This window comes from Emydura macquarii, unplaced genomic scaffold (genome assembly GCF_026122565.2).
Source record: "Emydura macquarii macquarii isolate MOO-44397 ecotype Brisbane River unplaced genomic scaffold, CSIRO-AGI_Emac_v2 contig_2205, whole genome shotgun sequence".
Taxonomy (NCBI): Eukaryota; Metazoa; Chordata; order Testudines; family Chelidae; genus Emydura; species Emydura macquarii.
Genome location: NW_027132342.1, coordinates 21688380 through 21712123, shown reverse-complemented (window position 1 = coordinate 21712123; position 23744 = coordinate 21688380). Strand labels below are relative to the sequence as shown.

At 44.6% G+C, this 23744-nt stretch overlaps 2 protein-coding genes across 2 annotated transcripts; both read left to right on the top strand.

The window, feature by feature from the left end:
* Positions 1–1145: 1145 nt before the first annotated feature.
* On the top strand, positions 1146–12960 carry LOC137160512 (osteocalcin-like). The gene is made up of 4 exons (XM_067559078.1): positions 1146–1255; positions 4702–4737; positions 8288–8360; positions 11599–12960. Exons 1-4 carry the CDS (start codon positions 1189–1191, stop codon positions 11726–11728), a joined length of 306 nt encoding a protein of 101 aa, XP_067415179.1. The 5' UTR covers positions 1146–1188; the 3' UTR covers positions 11729–12960.
* Positions 12961–15340: 2380 nt separating this feature from the next.
* On the top strand, positions 15341–18665 carry ART4 (ADP-ribosyltransferase 4 (inactive) (Dombrock blood group)). The gene is given in 3 exon segments (XM_067558958.1): positions 15341–15552; positions 17971–18210; positions 18212–18665. Coding segments are annotated over 3 exon segments (906 nt in total).
* Positions 18666–23744: the final 5079 nt, after the last annotated feature.

The following is a 23744-nucleotide window of genomic DNA, read 5'->3' as shown; positions in this document are numbered from 1 at the left end:
GCACAACATTTTAGGATAGGAACTATAAAATATTGTATCTACTTGACACTACAGGGGAAATTTAGGTCGACAGTATGTAACTACTCAAACTGCAATTTGGCCAGGATACTGGGGCTAATGTTTATTCTCTTTCAAAAAGCATCATGGGATCTTCAGGTAGTATATATAGGCCTAGCGATGTTGATGTCAGTGGAGCCAGTTTACATCAGCTAAAGATCTGGCCCCAGAAATTTAGCTTTGGTTTTATACCTTATCTGAATGATGCCATCTCCTGCAGCATAGTGCCCCAGCTTCATTCTGGGGCATTAGTTCAAATCAGTCTTGACTTGGATGAAAGCAATCCCCTAATGGGTCACCAAGACTATATCTTGAAACAACTGGGCACAATGCTGCTTCCCTCTCAGATTGTAAAAAATCAGATTACTAACCCTCCTTTCCCCCTTCTGCCTTTTCTCCTCCTCCTCACCCTCCCATCCCTGCCCAGCACTGCACAGTGGATCCTTCCATATGATGTGGTCTGGAGGGAGTTCCTGAGGAATACGTGAAGAGTGATATGGTGAGTTCCTTCCACGCACTCCAACGTGCTGAGCTTGCCATTTCCACTGTTACCCTTTTCCACTTGAATCAGAAAAGAAACTGCCTCTACGCGGACCTCAGCATGCCAGGGACAAGATTGGGATCATTTTATTTGAGTTGAAGTGGGAGTTGATTAAACTCAGATTGACAGAGGTGTAAGTTGTTTCATTAGCAAAAATGGGTCATATTAAACTCCCTTCATCGCCTGCACCATCTCATGTCATATTGGCTCTCTCCCATTGTCTCTCCGCCATGCAGCTGGAATCACTTTCCCGCTTAACACTAAACTATGGGATGTTTGTAATTAAGCTTTTTTTTTTTTTTTTAATGTTAAAGAAGGGTTTGGAGCTCCATAAAGACATCTGGAAGGGCCATGAGCGTTTGGACTGAGATGGATGTGCAAATGGCTGCCAGGACCGAATATCTACTGGCCCAAATGTGAGGCTTTGTGTTGGAGCTGCGACACAGGAATGTCAAAGTTTGAGAGACTCTGGCCAGAAGCCTGATCTCTCCAGATGGTCATAAGATATAAACTGCAGCTGGGAGGCAAGCTCCAAAACCCTCCAAGGGAAGCTCGGAAGCTGTAGAATTGTATTTGACAAAAAGGAGAAGATGAGGAAGCTTCTGGTGATGCTACTTCTGACCCTGGCCCTGACAGCCTTCTGCTGTTGTGAAAGAGGTAAGGGGACACAGCATTGATCCTACCTGGAGTGTTCTCTGAGTGGATTATTGAACACTTAAAACCTGAGAAGACTGCCTGCTCAGGAGAAGACATGCTTTGGGGCTAGGCAGCATACAATGGGCTATTGCACGGGCAATGTGTTATACTATATAGGTCACAAATAAGAATGGGTTTGGGGGTCTCCAGGCTAATCCCCAATAGACATTTGTCTCCAATAGAACACAAACTATTGCACAATTGGGCATGACTGGCAAACTCAGAAGTCCAGTTTAGGATTGGGGTGAATTAGCGAAGCTGGGTCCTCAGTTTTGGACTAATGGACTGTGCTGCAGGCCAGAATTGAGGTGAATTAGCTGAATTGCATGGGGCATGGGGAAGGGTATGTATTATCTGCCAACACTGGAGAATTATACAGTATCTAGAGACATCTGGAGTGAAAAACAGAGCTACATCTTTTAATTCCATTGAAATACGTTGGACTGGGAGAGTTTTTGAAGGCACAGTGAAAAAAGAGTGGCAGTGATACAGTTAAAAAAATATAGGAAGTTATCCCTCTTAAATAGGAAATAGCTGAAAGAGCCACAGTGCTTTAGATCAGGAGTGAGCTGGAGAGGGATGGGAGACCCAGATCTGAAATAGCAAGTGTTTAATATCTCTCTGCTTTGGCAGAATAGACAGAGAGGCTTAGTCAGGAAGGGTAAAAAGTACTTGCCTATACTATACCACTTCTTGTCAGTGTTAAATTCCTCACTCTCACTGGCATCAGATTTGTGATAAATTAATAATTAGTTAATATGTGCAATACAGTTTGTATTCTTTGATTGTTTTCCTCTCAGAGAGCTTCTCTCCCTCATTCCTGGTCGGTCTGCTCTGAAGTAGCTATTGTGTTCCAGTCTCTTCAGTAGTCTTGGTCTAACCCTTTATTAGTTTGCATGTGGAGTGCAAAATGCAGATTGGCTCCACAAGCCATCCTAGAGATTTCCAGAGGGCTCCATTTTACAGCAGACAGCATGTTGCCCTCTGACATGTCATTAAGAGCCATTGTCTCCTGGCATAGGTGGCACGGTTTGGATAGAATAAGATCCGGCCAGTACCTTTGCCTAAGCTCACAGTCAAACTCCTGAATATTTCTAAGGTTTAAAAGCATTAAGTTAAAGATGCCCCATTCCCGCTCAACTGCCACCTTCTCCTCAGAAGAGGAGGTGAAGGGGTTATCAACTTGGTCACTGCTTTCTATCTCCCTTACTACAATCCTTCAGTAGCATCTACCTGCCGCACCTGCTGATAATGTCTAGTTGAAAAGGCTGGGAGTCAAAAGTCCTCGGGTCAATCCTCTGCTGTGGTACCTTGGGCAAATCATTTTACCTCTCTGTGTCTCAGTTTTTCCAGCTGTAATATGGGGATTATAGTGCTTACCTAACTCACAGGGGCATTGGGAGGATTAACTAGTTAGTGTTTGTACATCACCTGGAGAACCTCACATGAAAAACACTGGAGTTGTTATTAATTACATTACTACTAAGAGTCTGAAGATCTCTACAATGGGGGTTGCTGCTCTCTTGGGCTCTCTGTGGCTAATTGCTGGGGGATTCAATGCACTGTGGTAGTCAGTGCTCTAGAGGACATGAGTTTCAAATGAACAGCAACACTGGGGGCCGGGTGTGTACGAGAGTAGCGAGGCAGGATGACAGTGAAAGGCTGCCCAGGGAGCTATCACTAAAAATGGGGTTGGTAGTTCACAGGGCAGATATGAAGACTGGCCATCTCCCTGGCCATCTCCTCTAGGGGAAGAGGCTAGCCCAAAAGAAAGTCTGCCAGATTAGCTTCCCCCTCCTGCCTCTGGTGGCAGGTTGTCTGCATGGATGAGAATGGGAGCTGGGGTCTATTTGGGGGTAGAGTTCACTTGGGGCACAGTAAAAGAGACATCTGCCAGTTTCCCCTTTCTCTTCACTGTGGTAATTGTGACAGAGCAAAACTGCCAGTTAGCTCTCAGAAGTTGCTAGGTAAAGGCCAGATTCTGATGCCCTTGCTCTTGTTGAGTAAGACATTACTCTGCAAATCAGACCCATTGAAGTCAAGTAAGTAAGAGTAAGGTGTCTTTAACGTGAGCCTGAGGGTCACAAGCTGGACCTAAGTGACTTAGGGTCAAACTGTGATACCCAGACTCATGCTGAATAGCATCTTTCTTCACAAATAGTCTGCAGGGTATGATCAGACAAGTGTGTCCTGCTGACGTAAATGCCCATGGTGCTTCGGGGGCAGGGGAAGAACACAATCCTTCCCTCAGAGAGTTTACAATCTAGCAATTAATCAACACAGTTATTTATTTTACTAATCTTCTTTGTCCCCTTAAGTACACTTCTAATATAACAGCAGCTGGGATTTGTATTGTGGGTGGAAGAGCCATAAGTGAAGAACTAGAGCAGAGCCCAGGAGGTTTGGAGAGGCAAGCAGAGGATGGGTCCCATGATCCCCTGGTAAGATCAGAGGGAGTTCCCCTTGGGTGATTGCAGGGCCCTTCAACGGTTAGAATTAAGACTGATCTTGGTACATACAGTGGGTGTGTGGGCTTCTCTCTAGATGACTGGAAAGCTAGCGGGTTACACGATCACAGGCATAATAATTTTCCATATATCTCAATTTTGGTCTACAATGTTCAGAGGACAGGACTATTCCTAAGTGTTTTCAGACCTGCCTCTTCTTCACATTTTGTCAAAGGCTCACAGCTGCTCAGGGCGAAGAAAGAAACAGTGGAGAAGGAGGAAAGATGGCACCATTCAGGCTGTGTCTGCACTAGGCATTTTGGACAACATTTCCCATTATTTCTACCACTAGTGCAGCTCTATTGATAGTAGCCCTAATGTAGAGAGGCTTCCCATATTGACATTTTTATCACTATGTCATCTTACTCCAAGCAAGTTGCAATGATGCTATGTGTATGTCTACATTAGAGCTGGTGATGTGATTCCAGTGCTGGTGGACATATTTGTGCTCACTCTGATTGGCAGGAGGGCAAGCCATCCTGAGTATGTACATACCTATGGTCTTGGACAGGACTGTATTTGGGTGGGTAGCCCCTCCTGCTGCTCTCACTGTTGCGGCCACATTTCTATTTTTAGTGCCCTAGCTCAATAAGAATTAGCACAAGTATATCTTCTTGAGCTGGAATTTACACCTTCCAGCTCTAATGTAGACATGCCCTATAAACTCTGGTGACAAGAGTTGAACCAGTATTAGCAATGGTGGGAAATTTTTGCCCCAAACTTCTAGTGTAGACAAGGCCCTAGTGGGGGCAGAGAGATAAAACTTCCTGATATGGGAAGGGAAATGGCGTTGCCCCATAAGGGAGGGAGATACAGTCATCCAATGCAGGCCAGCGATTGGAGTCATATGTTTGGTTACTGTGCTGTATCCCCGGACTCCTTCTATTCTTTGTTTTCCAGATTCGAAGGACTCCTTGGAATCTCATGGTGCTGAAGGTGAGTATCTTGCCATGACTTTCCCCCATCTCTGTACTTGTCTCAAACCCTGCATCTGTCTCCATCTTTCCCTTTATCAGGATTAGAGAATGAATGAGATATGTACTGAATCCTCCAGTTCAGTGGTTACCATTGTGAGCCACATATGCAGCTCTCTATGTGTTATGTGGGCCGCATCCACAGAATATATAACAAATACTACCTGTACATAACTTAACATCACTGTAAGTCACTTAAAAACTAGCCCCAAAGTAGCCCAATATTTCTATTTATTGAAATAAAGAGTTTTTTTTCTGTTAACACATTGGTCTATATAGTTGTGGTTGAGTAGGTGGGCATGTGTATGAGAATGAGAGAGCGTGTTTAGGTGTAAGTTGTGTGAAACAGACCGGAAGTGTGTATGTGAGAGAGAGCCAGTGTGTGAGTCCTGGGAGACAGACAGTACCAGTGCCCATGATATAGAATACTTGGGGTGGCGGGGAATCACTGGGGTATTGTCCAGGTCAGAGAAGGTCACTGCTGTGCAGGTCATTAGAGCCCTGGAGCAGAGATTGCACGGGGGAGGGGGAAAAGGAAAGAGAGCTCCTCCCCACCTGCCTGCTGTGGCTGCTTGGTCGGGTACACGTCCCTCCACGCCTGCTCCCAGACAGTCAGAGCCAGGGGTGATCCCATCCATGGAGCCATGGGGAACCTAGCTGGGAAGCCGCCCAGGGGAAAAATTTCCAGCCCGCACAGCTCTCCCTCCAGCGACGTGACTTACAGGCAGGGCTCTGTCTGCTTCAGGCTACTCAGGGTACACTGCAGCCTGGAGCATGCTCATCACCCCCACAGAGGTGGCACGTAGCTGTGGAAGGGGGAGAGAGGATACATGCCCCTCCCATTTCTCCAGCTGCCTCTGGCGCGGATGTCCAGAAACGAGGAGGCAGTGTTCCCATAGCGGTGACACTCTCAGTCATCCTCTTCTCTTCCCCCTGTCCCATCTCTTCTCCCTTTCTCTCCCCCATCTCATCCTCTTTCCTCTCCACACTGTCCCCTGCCTTGTCCCACTCCACCATCCCCCATCCCCTTCTCTTCCCTCTGCCCCATTCCCCCATTCCTCTTCCTTCCCCACTACCTCTTCCCCCCAAGTCCCTTGCCCTGCCCCCCCCAGGGGCACTCACCATTGTACATGAACAGGACCCAGAAAACCTAGAAGAGGATAATGACAGGCACTAGGACCCAGGCGGCAGTGTCCCTGAGCTGCCAGCCTCAGCCAAGGACAGGGGCCAAGTGAGCCTCCTTCCTCCCGACAGGCTGAGCAGAGCAAGCCCTGCTGGGCACTTATCTCCCCCTGCCCTTTTCAACTGGACACCTGGCAACCCTAAAACACAGTGTGTCCCTGCAGCCAGGGAAGGAGGAAGCAGCAGGCTGCCATCTGACTGCCAGCTAACCTCCTTCCCCACCCCGAGGGACTGCTTTGCCTTCCCTGCTGTCAAGGAGCACTCCAGCAGTGCTGCATGGTGTCATCTCCCCCTCAGCCAGGCTTGCTCGCTGCCAGGACCCTGGAGCGGGAAACTGATTTTTTTTTAGCACACAGCTGGGCTGCAGCTGTGTGCTGTTTGGGCGGCAAGTGGCCCGCACGTTGAGAACCACTGCTCTAGTTTCTTTCTCCTTCCTCGACCAACACTAGGATCTATAGCAGGTGTCATCATGAGTCCTCTCATCTCAGCAGAGCACTTGTGACAACCAAAGGTCCAATTTTCACATGACTTGGAACTGCAGATCCTGCAAACAGTAGGAAGCAAGCAACAGTGACATGAGCGGGATGAGTTTTTCAACTCTCAGATAAAACAGAACATGAGGCAGGCCCAGTCCACACTCACATTGCCTTTGGAGCTACATCGGGATTAGAGTGTGCGCTGGATGAGAGAACATATACCTATAATGGGTGTCACAGAATGGCAGTACTCCTCTATTGGCTTATCAGAGCAGGAGTCAGAAACCTGCACCAAGCTGCTGAGTGAGTTCTGCTGACTTGCTGGGGCAAGAGAGGCTTATTAGCTCCACCTGGATGTAAGGCAGTGACAAAGAGAACTAGGGTTTGGGCCAGAGAAGTCCCTTCAGGGAAAGCCTAAGAACAGCCAAGTGCTGGGAGACAGTTTAGCCTGAGCTTTATGTTGTATCACTGCAATTTCAACTACCAGAGAAAGGGTAAATTTGGACTATGTACTGACTGTTCAGTTCAGGCTGGGACCAGACTTTAGGATCTGAACTGTTCCCCTGTCCATCATTCTGCTCTGCAACCTGGCTCACTACAGACATCCATTAGGGAAAATATCCCCTGGCTCTCTCAGCCCCCTCTATCCCCTTTCTTGTCCAATAGATTGAGAGATAAATTGCTGCAGGGGATCATTAATGCTGGCATTTGCCCAGAGAGCCAATCAAAACAGAGAGAGAGAGAGAGAGAGAGAGAAACATCTTTACAAGGAAGGTTGTAATTTCTGGTGCTTCTTAAAGAAGGTTTATTTGTAGGTGGTATTTCAGACCTGACCTGAGCTCAGCTTGCCAGTTGGTCCACAGATACAACCCCTTCCCTCCCCATGAGATAAACAGCTGGGCTCTGTCATTGGCCAACTAATCTGGCATCAGCAAGGACATTTTGCTGGCAGTTGAAAGCCTGAGTTAGGGAGCTGAGCTGAGTTGGGAATGGTGCCTCTATGCTGGAAAGGTCTGGCAGCCCTCTCTGAGCATTCCCCAAACATGCGTATCCAAAACTCTCCATGCAGTGCTCAGTGTTCTGGGGCAAGGATTGCAGAGTCCTTTGTCCTCTCAAGATTCTCCACACATGAGCACCAGAATCTCTTTGTGCAGAGATTACTGGCATATTTCCCCGTTGACAATACTCTCAAAATCTTTCATAGCATTCTGCACACATGTGCACCAATATTTTTAAGCACAGCCCTCTTACCAGTCCCTTAAAGGTATTGTGGCTGCATGGACACCAGTGTCTCAGCAGGCAACAGTGACACAACCTCCACTGCCTTCAGTCACCATAGGATAGGATGCTCTGCAGACATTGATACCAAGGCTTCACTGTGCAGGGGCCAGTGGGACAGTCCGTGTTAGGTTGGGTCAGACTGTAGAGAAGGCAGCAAAATTCTGAAGTCATCAGGACCAGAGAGAGAGGGAGCCATGTCCCTGCAGATTTGGGGCTTGAGTGTCTTCTCATATGGATGTGACTCCTCTGACTTCAATAGCTATGTTCCAGATTTACATCAGGGTAAGTGACAAGAGAATCATGCTCATAGTGTTTATGTGCAAGGGGGAACTTGGCCCTTGAGACCAAGCAGGTTGGAGTGGAAAGGGAGATAGGTCCCAGCAGCTATGGATGTTTGGGAGGCAGAACTGTGCTCCTGTGGAGGCTGGGGTGGGTAGATGTTCTCTGGGAAGTAGGCAGGGAAGGACTGTGATGAAGGATAGCAGATGTTCCATCTCCAGAGGACACTCTAGTATTTGGACTATAGGAGGGCAGCCCCATGGCTCTAACCACTGTTGCATTCTCCTATGGCAGGTATCAAGGCAAAAAGAGAAACTGCCAATGCCTTTGTGAGGAGGCAGAAGAGGTCCTACTCCTTATATGAAAGGTAAAATTTTCCCTGCCTCATCATTTGGGCTCAGGACTGAACTCTGTACTGAATATTTAAGAGGGGGATAGGAAGGCAGTGGGATGTGGCAAGGAATTTGATTCATATCTGGGACAACATCCTCACATGCAGAAACAGAAAAAAGGGGATACAGGAGATACTTACTGGAGACAGATGGCCTATTCTTACTCAAAGGGCCATAAATATCCTCTGGGAAGTCTGATAGACAGAGAGGGACCACAGTCAGCTTTACATCACCTCTTGTAGGAGCCCCCAGCATGGGGTATACCAGATGCATTGCTGGGGGTATTTCAGGAAGGAGAGTGTGATGGGGTCCCCTGGGGTGCAGCCTGAAAACTGTGGGACCACTCAGCCCTCTGGGCTTCCTCACACTGTGATGCTGAATCAAGCTGCAAATCTGTAACAGGTATTGTACTTACAAAGATATCCACAGGCAGGGACACACCCAACGGAGTTACATGAATGCTTTCCAACTATTCATGAACCAACAGCAGCACTTTTCAGCACTGTACCCCAGAATTATACCATCTTGGTCTGGTAAGAAGCCTGGCTAGTGTAAGTTCATTTACCAATTTGCCATTCCCTTGATGGGGAGAGGATATACACCAACATTTGTTAACTGAGTTATGTGAACACACTAGGGCACCCTACCTTTACACCGGTCCATAGGGCTCAAGGCATAACCTGGTTAAGGCACCCCCACCCTTTTTGCAATCCATAGGGTTCTGGGGGAAAGGCACCTATCCTTACCCAATTCACATTCTAGGGCTCAGGGTCACCTATTCCCAGTCCATAGGGCTCTGGGTGTAACCTGGTTACTTTAAGTACCTGTCCTTTCCCAATTTGTAGGGCTCCAGGTGTAATCTGGGGGCTTGTGGGAATATTTGCCAGTGAAGGAAACTTACACAGTAATATCCTTATTTTCAATTTTGTAACAGTTACCAAAACAGAATACATGCGCTAAGCATACAATGTTCACCACTCTCAATAAGGCAGACAAATTTCTCCTGGTGGGCAATCAGGATTAGATCATCTGGGGACTCCAGCTTCTGTAAATACAGTTGGCAGGGTGTTGAGGTCCAGCAGCTCTGATCTTGGTCTGTCTCCTGGAGTTAGTTTCCAAAGAACTTCCTTTTGGACCCCCGTTATATAACTAACCTTGGTGCCTGCTTAGCTATACCTTAACCAATCATTTTAAAATAAAGTACTACAAAATACCAATCCTAGTTCATTACAAAACAGTTCTTTAACCAATCATATCCTACCACCTTAGTTGATTTAAATATTGTACAGTTAGCTATGCAATAGACAGAAACAATTAAAGAACCAGACAGAAATCATTCAGATAAACAATAGAGAAGGGGGGACCATAAGACAAACAATACAGAAATGTAGATTTTACAACCACAACTGTTGATAAATGACTTTGTCAGACAGAATGCTATCAAACAAAGTTTTCTTTAAACATCTTAAGAGCTGTTTCTTTAGCTGGTGGTGGTAGGTTCTATAGGACAGCAGCACCTTTTTAACAGTCCGATATGATATTGTTTGATGTAATTTCAGGAATGTGGGATGTGACTACCTGCTACTTAGCTTATGGTTGCTGTTTCTCCTAATATGGCTGCAGTTGGTTAGCCAAAGAACAAGGCCTTGGACTTTAAATGAGCATATTTCCCAATCACTTCAGCCAAAACACAGTGGTTTAGGTAAATTATAAAACAGATTTATTAACTACAGAAAGATAGATTTTAAGTGGTAAGTCTAAAAGATCAGAGTTGGTTACTTTAAAAACGAGGAATTTTGCAGTCAAAGATCTACAAACTAAACAGAATTTAAATCAAGCAATGTTTCAGCCTGAAAGATGGTACAAGCAGGTTACAGATTCTTAATACACAGGCTTAGACGTTCCTCCAGTGCGGGATCCCCCCACCAGTTCAAAGTCCTTTGTCCTCCAGATGTGTTTCCAGGTGTTGAGTTCTGGGGGGAGAGAAACCAAGTGATGATGTTACCCCACCTCTTTTATAGCTTCTTTCAGCTTGATGGAAGGATCCTTCGCATGTGATATGAGGGTTTGCCCCCATTGGTCAAGCAGTGTTCAATGTCTGTGTGCTTCCTCTGAGAAACCTCCATTGTGTACAGTTCCTGGATGGATTCTCTCCTGGATGGATGGATTCTCTCCTGGATGGGTGTTGGTGAACCATTAACACTGTCTGGTTACTGTATTTTATACTTGAAAGGCTAATTGTAGGTGTTTCCCACTTCACAACATAGTTTATTATCATATACAGCAGTACTTTATAACTACACATACAATGATAGCACATACAATCCAACAACATATTAATGTTCAGCAGATTAAGACTTTTATAATGATATCTCACAAGGCACACTTAGCACAAAATCTATCATAATTATATAACGGGTGAATATGGGGGTTCCAGAGTGCTGCTTTTAGACACAGAGTGTCACAGAGGGTACTTGGCCAGCATTCCTAGGCTGCTGGCTACTTGAACTGTCCATAGGGGCTAGGGAGAGTGGGACACAAGTTATTAGAAGTTGCTTTAGCCTGCATCAGGGACCGAAGCAACCCACAGCACAGAGGTTTCATTTTTGTCTTCAGTTCCTGCACTGAGTTCAGCTCTGCTGGAGGGAAGAAGTTAGATCAGACTGGCACTAAGGCCAGATTCTATAGCAAGCAGATGCCTTTTAACAACACCCCTGGAGACAGGGACTCTGAGAACTTCAGCTGACAGATTGACACAAGAACTTGCTTTTCATACCTCCTGGAAGAGGTCAGCAAACCACATCTCACGGAGGCCCTGAGGGACAAAACATTTCTAGTTGAGCAATCTTGGACAGTAGTTAAAGGCCTGGGTTTAGTCACCAGTTAATAAAGCTTCTGAGATGACAACTAAGGGTCCTGGGTTAAAGTCCTATGTGATAGACCCTCCCACAACAGTAACCAGGGAGCCTGGATTCTATCTTCAGTTGTTAGAGCCTTGTGGATGAGATGGGAAACTGGCTTCAATCCCCAACTGATAGAGCTCCCTCCCACCCGCAGATATTAATCTAAGGGATCAGGTTCTAGTCCTTTGTAGATAAATACTGTACTCAGCATAAGGGAGTCCATATCTGGAGACTGCTGGGTAATCACTCTCCCCGAGTTCAGCAGGTAGCAGAGTCTGATGAGTAGTATCTTTTTCTTTGTCTGCTGCAGGTACTATGAATTGCACAAGTCCCCAATGGAGCTGAAGAAAGAACAGTGTGAAAACTATGCCCCCTGTGACTATCTCTCTGACCATGTGGGATTTTACACTGCATATCAACGTTACTTTGGGAGAATCTGAAGAAGAGACTGTTCCTTCCCTCACCTGACTAGGGTCCAGTCTGACCTCCATAAAGACTGGGGTAGTGGGAGGGAAGGAAGGAAAAGGGAGAGGTAGATTAGGCCCACTTCAACTCTGCTCAGCACTGATCAGAGCACAATGGCGATATTTTCCCATGGGTCCATTTTCCAGCCTGAGATTGAGGAACACTAACTGCGATCCTTTTACCAGAGGCATACCCCCCCTCCACTCCTATGGCCTCCCATGGTATTTTGAGATTCTTTGGAGAAAAGGGTGAGGAAAATCCATCTTATCTGCTTGCCACAAAAGTTCCAGAGCAAGTGTAGGAAGAGGAGATTCTTCTGAAGAAACTCAAAATATGACAAAGGATGGAAGTAAGATCTTTTGTGCTTCCCATCCCTGCTTCCCCCCCAAAAAATACAAGGTCAAGGTTGAATAATATGAGAAATGCAACCGTGTGCATATATTGTGGAAGACATTGATCCTCATGTACCCACTGGAAAGGAAGGGATCCTGCTGCTTCCTGTTGTGATGGTTCAGCAGTTTGCCACTGCCAGGTTCTGGGATGGGGTGATCAACCCAAGTATATGTTAGAGACAATAAGTGAACCGCCAAAGATTTGGTGGTTTCATTCAACTAAGCACCTTGATTTCAGATACTTCTCTGAGTTTCTTGGAGCTGAAAAATTGGGTTGGAAATCTCTGGTGCTTCTGGCACACCCTGTTTCTTGTCAGGCTGGAAATACCCAAACAAAAAGTAGTTCCTCATAATTAGTTTGGCACTTATATTTCTGGTTCTGGTTGAAACAAACAAACAAACAAAAAAATGCCAAGGCAGCTGCAAAAATAAAATAAAAAGTTAACTGAATTTTTATGAATCTTCCAAAAAAAAAAAAAAAAAGGGGGGGGGGGGGTCAGTTCAGGATTCAGTTGGGTTGAAGTTGGGTCAGTGCTTGTTTTATCCGAATTGGTTTGCCGATCTCTAATATGTATCTTCCCTCTTTGCAAATTCATGCAGGTATTCTTTATAAATATTATGCATTAGCAACTTTCTGAGATTTCTCCTGTATCGTCATATATTCTGTTCGGTGAGGGAGATGTCATGCTCTCTAGAGGGGCAGGTGTCTGCTCAGCAGCAAAAGACTGGGAGTGAGGAAAATCTTTCAATGTGCATGTTGGCTGGTGAAGTCATCCTCAGCGGTTGTCTGTAATAAACGCTAGTTATGTAAAGCAGATGTGTATTCTGCTTCTCTCTGTTCATCTGTACAGTTGCCAGTGGGGAGTGAGAAGTGGTGAGAGTCAGCTGGGGTGAAAGAGAAGTCTGGAAGATAAAGCTCTCTCTCTGTAGCTAAGATGGGAACTGAACAACAACTTTGGGCTGATTCTCCTCTCACTTACCCCAGTGTTAATCAGGAGTAACTACACTGAAATCAATGAAGTGATAACAGCATAAGACTGTGTAAGTGAGAGGTGGATCCTACTCCATCATAATTTGAATTAGCCTTCCCCTGGAGAGACCTTCTTCTTGCTTGCATAAAAGGGGAACTAGCCTCCATGTTGATGTAGAAATAGACTTAATTCCCACTGACTCTAATGGGAATCCCAACTCTCCCCCGGAGAAACGTCCTCTGTTGGGCTGAGAAAAGAATGTTTTTCTTCCTCGGAGAGTCTCACTCCAACTGTAAACAGAAAGAGAAGATGTGGCTCCAAACAAAATGCCTAACCCTCTTGGCTCTGCAGTGGAAGGAACGGCTACAGGAGTTTCTAGCCCCAGACAACTACCTTGTACTGTACCATGTGGGTCAGAATGAACTAGGCCTTTCAGTCTGCACAGACCCAAATATAGATTTGAACTGGGTGATTGGAGTTCCTTCAAAGGAATAGACCAATTGTTCCCTCTTCACGTGGAATCCCACCCCATTTGGGGCCAGCATGTGTGTGTGGGATACACTCTTAACAAACTGAAATAACGATGTACTGCTGACATGGGCATCCTAACAAGCTCATAGAGAGAATCTGAACCTAGTAGAGCTTGTATACTTTGGGGTGGGCTTTGTTTAGAGCAAGCATGCATTGCTGAGAGTGGATGGTAAAGTCAGCACAGAGGAGGACTCATGGTGGCACAAGCTGCTTATGGTTTTGCATCTCTGTCTTGTCATTACGTATCCTCTGCTGCCACCTTATGGCCATTTCATTTCACTCATTGAAATAGTAGGTGGCAGGACTAAAGCATTTAAGTTTTCAAAGCTCTGCACTGCACTACAAACTCAGGCTAATCTCCCATTATCTTCACACTAAAATATACTTAGAGGCAAAGGCCTTAGTGTTCAGTGGGAAGGGATAAATGGACAGTGGGCATGATATGCACAGTCAAATTTGTGAGCTGTTACCAACTCTGAAATTATAAACCAGATACATGTGGGAGTTATCTCCTGATTATTCAAGCAATGCCGGTGCTAGGCATAAGCAGACTAAGCAATTGCTTCGGTCCCTGAGCAGCTCAAGTGGGGCCCCTATTCTCTTTCTTAGTATGTGTTGGGTCAGGGGAGGGGATATTCCTGCTTAGGGCCCCCAGTGAACTAGCACTGCAAAAATTGAAATACCCTAGACAGTGGTTCTCAACCTTTTTTATACCAGGACTCTTTCCACTCTAGCTGGGATCTAGTCATGACTAGTTAGACTAGTCTAATTAGCAATTTGGGAAGGGCCAGGGTACTAGTTGGTATCCAGCCCAGTCAGCAGGGACAGAAAGTTGTTACCTTCTGCCTGCTGTTCTGTGATGTGTAAAATGAGCTAGTGGATCTCAGTCTAGTGCCTTTATGGGGCAAATGCCCATATCACAAAAATCACCTTCAGCTTTGGCCACTGTTAGGCTCCTTTGTTGGCAGTCTTAGCAAGGGAGGCAAGGAATGGCAATCTCTTGTTTGGTGTGGAGCAGCTGGCAACCAGAGCCTGGTTGTGTGGCCACTAGTCAGGCATCTTTCACAAGCAATACATTAATTAAAATATACATGAAAAAGGATGAGAGTGGGATTGGCAGCACTCTGAGGGGCTCGGACAGAGAGGGGACAAGGAAGGGATGGGCAGCTGTGTTATCTGTGATGCCAGATGGGTTCTGAACCAGAGAGGCACCTTGGTTCTGCCTTTATCAGAACCCTGCATTCCTTCTAATGCTGTTCATTAAACTCTTGGTTGGAGATAGCTTGCTTCACTCAACCTCATCTTGTCATGTAAATCCATGAAAGAGAGCTGTCTGGGATATCTCGAAGGTCTGAGTCTCCTCTCCTTTGGGACTATCAATGGGATTTGAACAGGGGCTGGCATAAGAAACCTTCATGAAACAGAAGGAAAAGAGAAAAAGAACATAGGAAATTTCAACTTTAAGTGAACTGATAAAGGTGAATGCATATTGACTGGGACTGAAGAGGAGAAGAAACTGTTGTTTAAAGGACCCAGGCCATTTCTTTTTGTCCTTGCCTTGGTTCTAAGTTACTATCCTTCAAATTGCAGCAAGAGTCCAATACATGATCCCAGCTCTGAGAAAGGCAAAGAAAGAATACTGACTCATATCCGAGTGTAAATTTCACACTGCTGATTTGTTGGAATTCAATTTATGACATTAAAAGAGAAAAGAGAAAAACAGCTACAAAAAAGAGAGAGTAGCCCCCTCTGCTGGTTCTGTGGGAGTTCGAAGTCCTGCAGCAGACTTCCTGTGTACTCTGGGATAACAGCTGATTTATTGACCAGCCTGCTGTTGCTGATCTTCTTCCTGCTGAGGCTGATGGGAGGTGAAAAGGCTGTGCTTTATTTGAAGCTGGGAAGAGAGTGGCTGATCCAAAGCCCATTGAGGATGATGGGTGTATTTCCATTCTCTTCAGTGGGCTTTGAATCAAGCATAGCATGAGAACTACTTTGCTTTCACTTGTTGTTTTCCATTTCTCATCTGCTCTAATCCTTCTGATTGCTTTGTTAGAATTGCTCTCCATTTTCAAGTCATGGATTTTCCCAGGGAATGTTTGGTTCGGGCTCAAAGAAGTGCTCCAGCGGATACAATCTTTCTTAGATGGTACAGAGATGTTCTTTGGAAGTTCTCCATCCCATGTGACTACGTTCGGGATTCCCCCAAAAGATATTTAAGATACTATGGGCAGAGAAGTTGAGTCCCAAAACACTGCAGTTCATGCTACTAATTCCACAGGCCCAGTTGGTGCATTCACTCGGGGGCCCTTTTCCAAATAAGGAGTGAGGATGAATGTTCACGGTGAACTGAATATCTTACTTGTATTCAGCCAAATATCAAATAACTAGAGATAGAATGTTTGGCCAAAGCCCATTTAGAACCCTAACAGCAAAAAGAACAATCAATGATATTTTCACATGCATTATGTTGATGTTTGATTGCAGAAAGTTTTTAGTGACAAACAATATGAACGGTTAATCAGCTGTACAATCACATAAAAAATTGAACACACTAGATATTATTGTCCTCTTATAGGACCCAATTATATTGTATATCATATATCGTAGCATCCAGGAGCCCCAGCCACAGACCATTGTGCTAGAGACTGTATAAGCACAGACCAAAAAGGCAGTCTCTGCCCTAAAGAGTTTACAATCTAAGACAAGAGACAACAGATGGATACAGATAGGGCAGTAAATGGAAACAATGACAAAATAGTGATCAGAATGATAGGCTGTAATCTCAGCACACCTGCAGCCCAGCTATGGTCAAGTGTTTACTCACATGATTAGTCCAACTGGCTCCATTAGGATGCATGATATGAGTAAAGACTATTCAGGTAATTAAGGGTTTCCCAGATCTGGACCATATTTTGTTGATAATTTGCTATTGTACTATGATTATCTCACGTTATGTAAAAGGCCTTGCAGATAGAACATCTAGTTTGATTCAACAGGGCTAGAGATGGTGAAAAATAGATTTTCCATGCTATGAAAAATCTTGAGATTTTGAATTTTTTTTGTCCTGAATCAGATCAAGAAGCCAAAATTTCTATGATTTTCACATTCCACAATTCCAAAACAAACAAACAAACAAACAAAAAATTGTTTTAGTTCAATCAAAGCATTTTGCTTCATTTTCAACCCTTTTTAACATTTCAAATACAAAATAAAGTTTGAAATGAAAAAAATCAAAACTTATTATTCTGAAAATGTCAAAATAAGACATACTGATGTTTTCAAAACTTTTTTCCCTCAATAAAATTTCATTGAAATCAATACAATTTTGTGAAAAATTTCAGTTTTGGTGAAAGGGCTTTTTCTGATGGACAACTGTTTTGACAAAAAAAAAAAAAAATCCAACTAGTTCTAAGCAGAACATTGGGAAGAAATTCATCTCTCTGGTGCACTCACAGCATTGCACAATAAACATAGTACATTACGGGTACCTTTCCCTTCCCCTGAGGTGCTTGCCAGGCAGAGGCAGGCTACCTATGGTCCACCCTACGACCTCCATTCACCTACCTACCTTTCTCATTCAAAGGGAGTGGAGACACTGGAGATATAGTTACTCTCATTCATTAAGGGGGCTTCTCCCACTTGTCAGAGCTGAGATGAATACCCATGGGTGCACATGGGTCTCCAACAGCACATTTGTGCATTTGAACTGGCAAAATGCAGAAAGCCTCACAAGTAATACCCTCTCTGTACCCAGTGCAGGGAACACAATGTCAGAGGCAACCTAGATCCATAGCTCTGAGCTGACTAGCCAGTCACCTCAAGTTTCTTAGTCTGTCTGGAACTTAGATGAGTGAACTTCTACCACATCCCAGACCCCAAATCTATCTGAGACCCAAGTGAATGCTCCTTTCACCAGCCCCCTCAATGTGTCCTAACCTCCTCTAGCAATACAATATTGCACGCATTCCCAGCCTACCTATAAACATTTCTCAGGCCTCTAATGCTGAGGTTCATGAAGTGAAATAATGGTAGTGTCCTGGCCAATATTATCTCACAGTGAAACTGGTACAAATGTCCGAGATTGCATATGTGCTGTTGACGACATCAAAATGACTGCAATATTTGTCAACTCACTGTGCTGTGAGCTTCTAATGCTCCACCATGCACTCTGGGATCTCTGTAGCAGGACAAAAACAGTAGAAAAAAATCTGATTTATTGACATACATATACACACAAACTAACAGGGTCACATGCTTGAGGATAAATGTCTATTACCTTTATGTTGCAGGCCGTGTTCCAAATTGTCATGGATACGGCACCAGTTCCTTTGATGACCAGTACCAGGGATGCAGTTAGCAGGTAATGGAAAAGCTGGAACGAGGACACTATTTCCCAAAGGAATTGGGTAATAACAAGAACTATTCCAGCATCTGGGAGAAAGCAAAGCTGATCTGGTCCAAAAAGCCAATGGCTCTGCTAAGGGAGATGCAGGAGAATCATACCATAGCCCTCATGGCTTACACCAAGAATACCTTGCTGCACTCTGATTTGAACTGGGCTGTATCCGGAGCACTATAGACACAGCTTCCCCTTCAAATAGCTCCACTTCTACCTGACTACAGCCATTCAACTGGTAAGGATATGGAAGAGTGGCACAACTAGAAAAAAGTGCTTCCAGGTGCACCGGGGGGTAAAAGGCCTGTATTTGGGGGCTGAGTTCGGCACCAAAGTGCAATTTGGCTGATTCACCTCCACTTCACTCCTCTGGAAGGCAACCCAGAGATTTGGGAATGAAACAATTTTCACCCTGAAGACTTGCTTTGGGGTAGTTGTGCAATGCTTCTCCCATTATTTCTCTGAGAGGGAGGTCCTTATCCCACCCTATGAGATAGTCCAGGTCCCAAACTTCAACCGGACACCAAGTGATAACTGGCTGTATCTGCTCTCTGTGAGAAATGACAGCCAGAGAGATATTGTATATAGCAACTCTCATAATAGAGATCCAGGATGGTCTTGACAGGCACCCTAAGTGCTCATCCTGCTGCACCACATCTCATGCTTCAGGCCTAATATCTTCCCTGGGGCAGAGGAAGCCAGGAGTGTCCTTTGGCTGCATGTGCACGTGGTGTTTTCTGGCTGCTATGAAAGGTGTGGGAAGCAAGTGGACGTTTTGCTTTGTACAGGGGAAAGTTCTAACAGAGACTGCCGGTAAAGGAGCGTGGGCTTAACCATCTGCTCCTCCTTCCAGGCTTCCATTACTCCCACTTACATTCCCTTGGCAAATTCCCAGCATGCTGCTGGGAATGACTGCCAGAGCTGCAGAGCAATCTACAGCAGGGCTCCCAATGTTGCTAACAGTGGTGTGGATTAAAGGGAGTTAGTGACAGTGAGAGGTTTGGGGGGTTTGTAAGAATTACAGTCTGGACAACATTTAATTGGCAAAGAGCAGGAAAACTCGCATTTGGAGCAGAAGTCCTGGCTGGAGCAGGCTGCGGTTCCCTATCTTGCTGGAGAGAAGGAATAAGTACTTTGCACATCACTGACACAGGGCTCTTGGTTTTTGTCCCAGGACAATAATGATCAATGCAACCTTTAAGCACAGAGCGCCATTCAGAAAATGAAAGCAATTACCTGCTACTATGACATAATAGTAGGTAGACTTGAAGCATGGACTAATTCTGTTCACTTAGTTGACAGCACGGTAGCAAGTTGCAGCTCCAATGCAGATCTCAGTCAATAAAAAGGGTCCTAAACATTCCTTGCTAACTCCTTTCAGTACTGTGGTAGGCCAAAAAAAGTGAGTTACGAAGTGGGTTACAGCCCATGAAAGCTTATGCCTGCAGAAATTAAATTTGTTAGTCTATAAGTGCTACAGAACTCTAGTTGTTTTTGCTGAGTTAGTAGTAATAGCGCCCTCTGGTGGCCAATAATAAAGCACCTGTAAATTCCCATGAAGGTAACTAGAAATTCTAGAGCAGTGGTTCTTAACCTGAGTTCGATCGAACCCCAGGGGTTCGGTGAGTCAGTGTCAGGGGTTCGGCAGAGGTGTGTGTGTGTCCATTCCGTTCACCAGGGTTGCCAGGTGCATTAATATACTTTTGGCATTCACACAATACTTTTATGGCATTTTCAATGTTTCACCATAAGAAACTGAAGGATATTGACGAATATTTATGGCAAATTCTAAAATTTGTTGCGTAATTTATGGCAAAAAATGCCATACATGGCACGACCTGGCAGCCCTGCCGTTCACCCCACTCCTATGATTCGTGACGTCACGCTCCGCACGGCCGTCATTGGCTGCTCGCTTGGCCTTGATATCTGTGCTGCAGAGAACTTGGTCGCTCAGTAGTCGACTTGTGACTGTCGTGATTGTACGTCATTTGTGATTTCCTTTTTAATATTCCAATCCCTTCGTACTATGTCGAGCAAAAAAAGAAAGTGGTCGGACGAATACGTACAATATGGATTCACATGTATAACGGAATGTGATGGGAGTCAGCGTCCTCAATGCATGATTTGCAATGCCAAGTTGAGCAATTCTAGTCTAGCACCGGCAAAACTAAGGAAACACTTCCTAAAGCTGCATGGAGATGGGAAATACAAGAACACGACGCTTGCTGAATTCAAGGTGAAGAGAGCCAGATTCGATGAAAGGGCTACTCTGCCTGTTCTCGGCTTTGTACCCATCGACAAACCGATCTTAACAGCATCATACGAAGTTGCGTACCTGATCGCAAAGCAGGGAAAACCACACACCATTGGTGAAATACTCGTGAAACCAGCTGAGTTGAAGATGGCGAATATCATGCTGGGAAAAGCTGCTGAAAATAAGTTGTCCCAAATTCCTCTTTCAAATGACACCATCAGCAGCAGAATAGATGACACGAGCAATGACATCTTGGCTCAAGTAGTTGCAGATCTGATATCAAGCCCAGCAAAATTCAGCCTCCAACTCGACGGGACCACCGATGTTTCCAATCTAAGCCAGCTTGTTGTATTTGTGCGCTATGTGAAAGACGACTATGATAAAGGAAGATTTTTTATTTTGTAAGCCTCTTACAACAACAACTAAGGCAGCCGACATGAAGAAACTTGTGGATGTCTTCTTCAGAGACAATGATCTTTTGTGGGATATGGTTTCTGCAATTTGTTCGGACGGAGCTCCAGCCATGCTGGGACGAAACTCTGGTTTTGGTGCGCTGGTGAAAGTCGATGCTCCACACATCATTGTTACGCACTGTGTTCTGCACAGGCATGCGTTGGCAACAAAAACCTTGCCTTCAAAACTGGCAGAAGTATTAAAAATTGTAGTGGAATGTGTGAACTATGTGCGAAATAGTGCTCTGAAGCACCGCATCTTCAAAAGCTGCGTAATGAAATGGGCTCTGAATTCGAGGTACTTCTGTACCATTCTAACATTCGGTGGTTATCCCGGGGAAAGGTGCTGAATCGTGTTTTTGCCATGCGTGTGGAATTAGCCCTGTTTTTGCAAGAGCACCAACATTGTCATGCAGATTGCTTCGAAAATTCTGAGTTCATTCTCATTTTGGTGTACATGGCCGATATCTTCGATGCTCTCAATCATCTCAATCAACAGATGCAGGGGGGTGGAGTCAATATCATCGAAGCGGAAGAAAACCTGAAGGCTTTTCAAAAAAAGCTACCGTTATGGAAACGACGAACAGAGAATGATAACTTCGCAAACTTTCCCCTGCTGGACGACTGTGTAAGTAAGATCGAAGACGTGTCTGGAATCGGAGACATTTCTGTACCCGGGGAACTGAAGCAAGCAATTGCCATGCACTTAGATGAGTTCGCAAAGTCTCTCGACGGATACTTCCCCACCAGAGAGTCATATCCAGCATGGGTGAGACAGCCGTTCACGTTTAGTGTTGCGACAGCAGATGTCAATGATGAGTACCTCGACGAAATCATTGAACTTCAGCAGAGCCAGGTTCAAGAGCAGCTCTTCAGAACAACAACGCTCTCAACGTTTTGGTGTCACCAAATCGTACCGTACCCTCTTATTGCTAAGAAAGCCCTTGAGATACTCATACCGTTTGTTACAACATATCTTTGCGAGCAATCCTTTTCGAGGATGGTAGACATAAAAACGAAGAAAAGGAACAGACTTTGTTGCGAAAATGATATGAGAGTGGCACTTGCCAAGGTGAAGCCGCGCATTTCTGAACTTGTCTCTGAAAGCCAACAGCAAAAGTCACATTGATTTGCAGTAAATATTCATTGAGTTATGTTTTTGTTTTTGTGTGACATTCATGTTTTGTTGGTTTTGTTCTTTGAACACAGTGATTTTATGTGCAACTGATGCATGGTTCATTTTGTGCACTAATAAAATATATATATATCTATGTTTTGAATTTGAAAAAAAAAACATTTTATTTTTCCAACTATGAAGGGTTCAGTGAATGCACGTATGAAACTTGCGGGGTTCAGTACCTCCAACAAGGTTAAGAACCACTGTTCTAGAGCCTACTGGATTAAGTGTCGCTTTTAAAGAGAGGTTGATGTTATTAAATACATATATATTTCTAGTACTCTGTTTTTCAATGTGTAATATCAGTGATGAAATTCACATCCCTTACTGAATTCCCATTCCCAGTTTAACTATATTATTCCCTAACTTCTAAATGTTAATTTATTGCTCTGGCAAGGCACCAAGGCAATAAACCTGAAATTCTCTAGTTCCAAAAGAGACACAGCATGTTAATGGTAATGCAAATTTCCCACTCCTACTGCCTCTCTCCAATATGCCTGACCTGAAGGGACCACGTCTTGGAGATGAGATTGCTTTATAGCCTCTGTTCCATTGAGTCTTTGGACAGAGCTGAGACTACTAACAAAAGGACCAGTTGTGATGATTTCGTTTTGTAATATAGACATCTGACCACTGACTGAACTGTTTCACTAACACATTTTATATAAGCTACAAACAGCCGTCAGGTGGGTAGCAATCAACCTGAGCTGGCATGGAACTGGTGATCAAAAGGCAAGAATTTTCATGCCCCATGCAGTAGGCACAGATCTAGTAGTCTAAATTACAGACTTGAACTTAAAACAGCCTCGCCCTTTGACTCCCCAAAACTGCTGATCACTGGATAGCTGAATATAAAGAAGTGGTTGAGGAGAAAAGCTTCCTGAAATCTGTGGATGAACAGCACTGTTCAAGAATTAAATTCTATTATTATTCTCTTTGAAATCAAGTGGCTAGCAAGTGCCCTTCTCCAGCCCACACCCCTATGTCCTGTGTCCAGTCTGGTCACTCTGCTCCTTCTCTAGCCCAACACATTGGGTCTTTCAGCAGTTCAGCAAGTAAATCCTCCTGCCAACTACCTCACTCTATTTCTAGTTCAACCAAGCCAAACCACGACTTTTTTTTTGTTAGAATATACAGTCAAATCTCTCCTCTAACTCACCCTGCAGTGTCCCTTCCTATCATAGCTCATAGCAGCTGGGATTCCCCCCAAACTATCTAGGTGACTCCCTTCTGTTTCAGGCCACTCACTCAACCTTCCTCCATTTTAGAAGCTGTTTATCACCTTTACTCTGCCTTTAAAATTTTGTTGTGCATCTCAGATGATGTGGTCTTCCACTAACCTGCTCAATATGCCTTTCCTCCAGCCTATCATCTGTGCCCCTTCTTTAGCTCGCCTTGTTGAATCCCTCCCCTAAATCACCTCACCAGGTTCCTCCTTCAGTTTGCTCAATGACCTACTCATCTGGTCTGCTTTGCAAGACTAACCCAGGCCACTGTGTTATTCCTCCAGCCCAGGCATTAAAGCAGCAAAGTCTCTTTCAGGTTTTATTTTGACTTCAAAAGAGAGTTACAGAAAATAAATTAGTTTCCGAAGGCTTGAAATATGGAAGAGCTTCCAAATATCCCTTCCATAAATTATGTTTCTCTGGTTTACTTGCCTCATCATAAAAGTTTAGTCCCCATAATAATATTTGCATTTATACAGCACCTTCCATTCAAGAATCTCAGAGTGGTAAACATTCATTCATGGATTTAGCCTCACAACACTCCTTTATGGTAGGAAAAAAATATGCCAGTTTCACAGAGAGCAAGCAGAAG

Coding starts and splice junctions, on each gene's coding strand:
- LOC137160512 (XM_067559078.1), top strand. CDS start 1,189: ATGAGGAAGCTTCTGGTGATGCTACTTCTGACCCTGGCCCTGACAGCC. Junction 4,738..8,287: donor GGAATCTCATGGTGCTGAAG/GTGAGTATCTTG, acceptor CTCCTATGGCAG/GTATCAAGGCAAAAAGAGAA. Junction 8,361..11,598: donor TCCTACTCCTTATATGAAAG/GTAAAATTTTCC, acceptor TGTCTGCTGCAG/GTACTATGAATTGCACAAGT.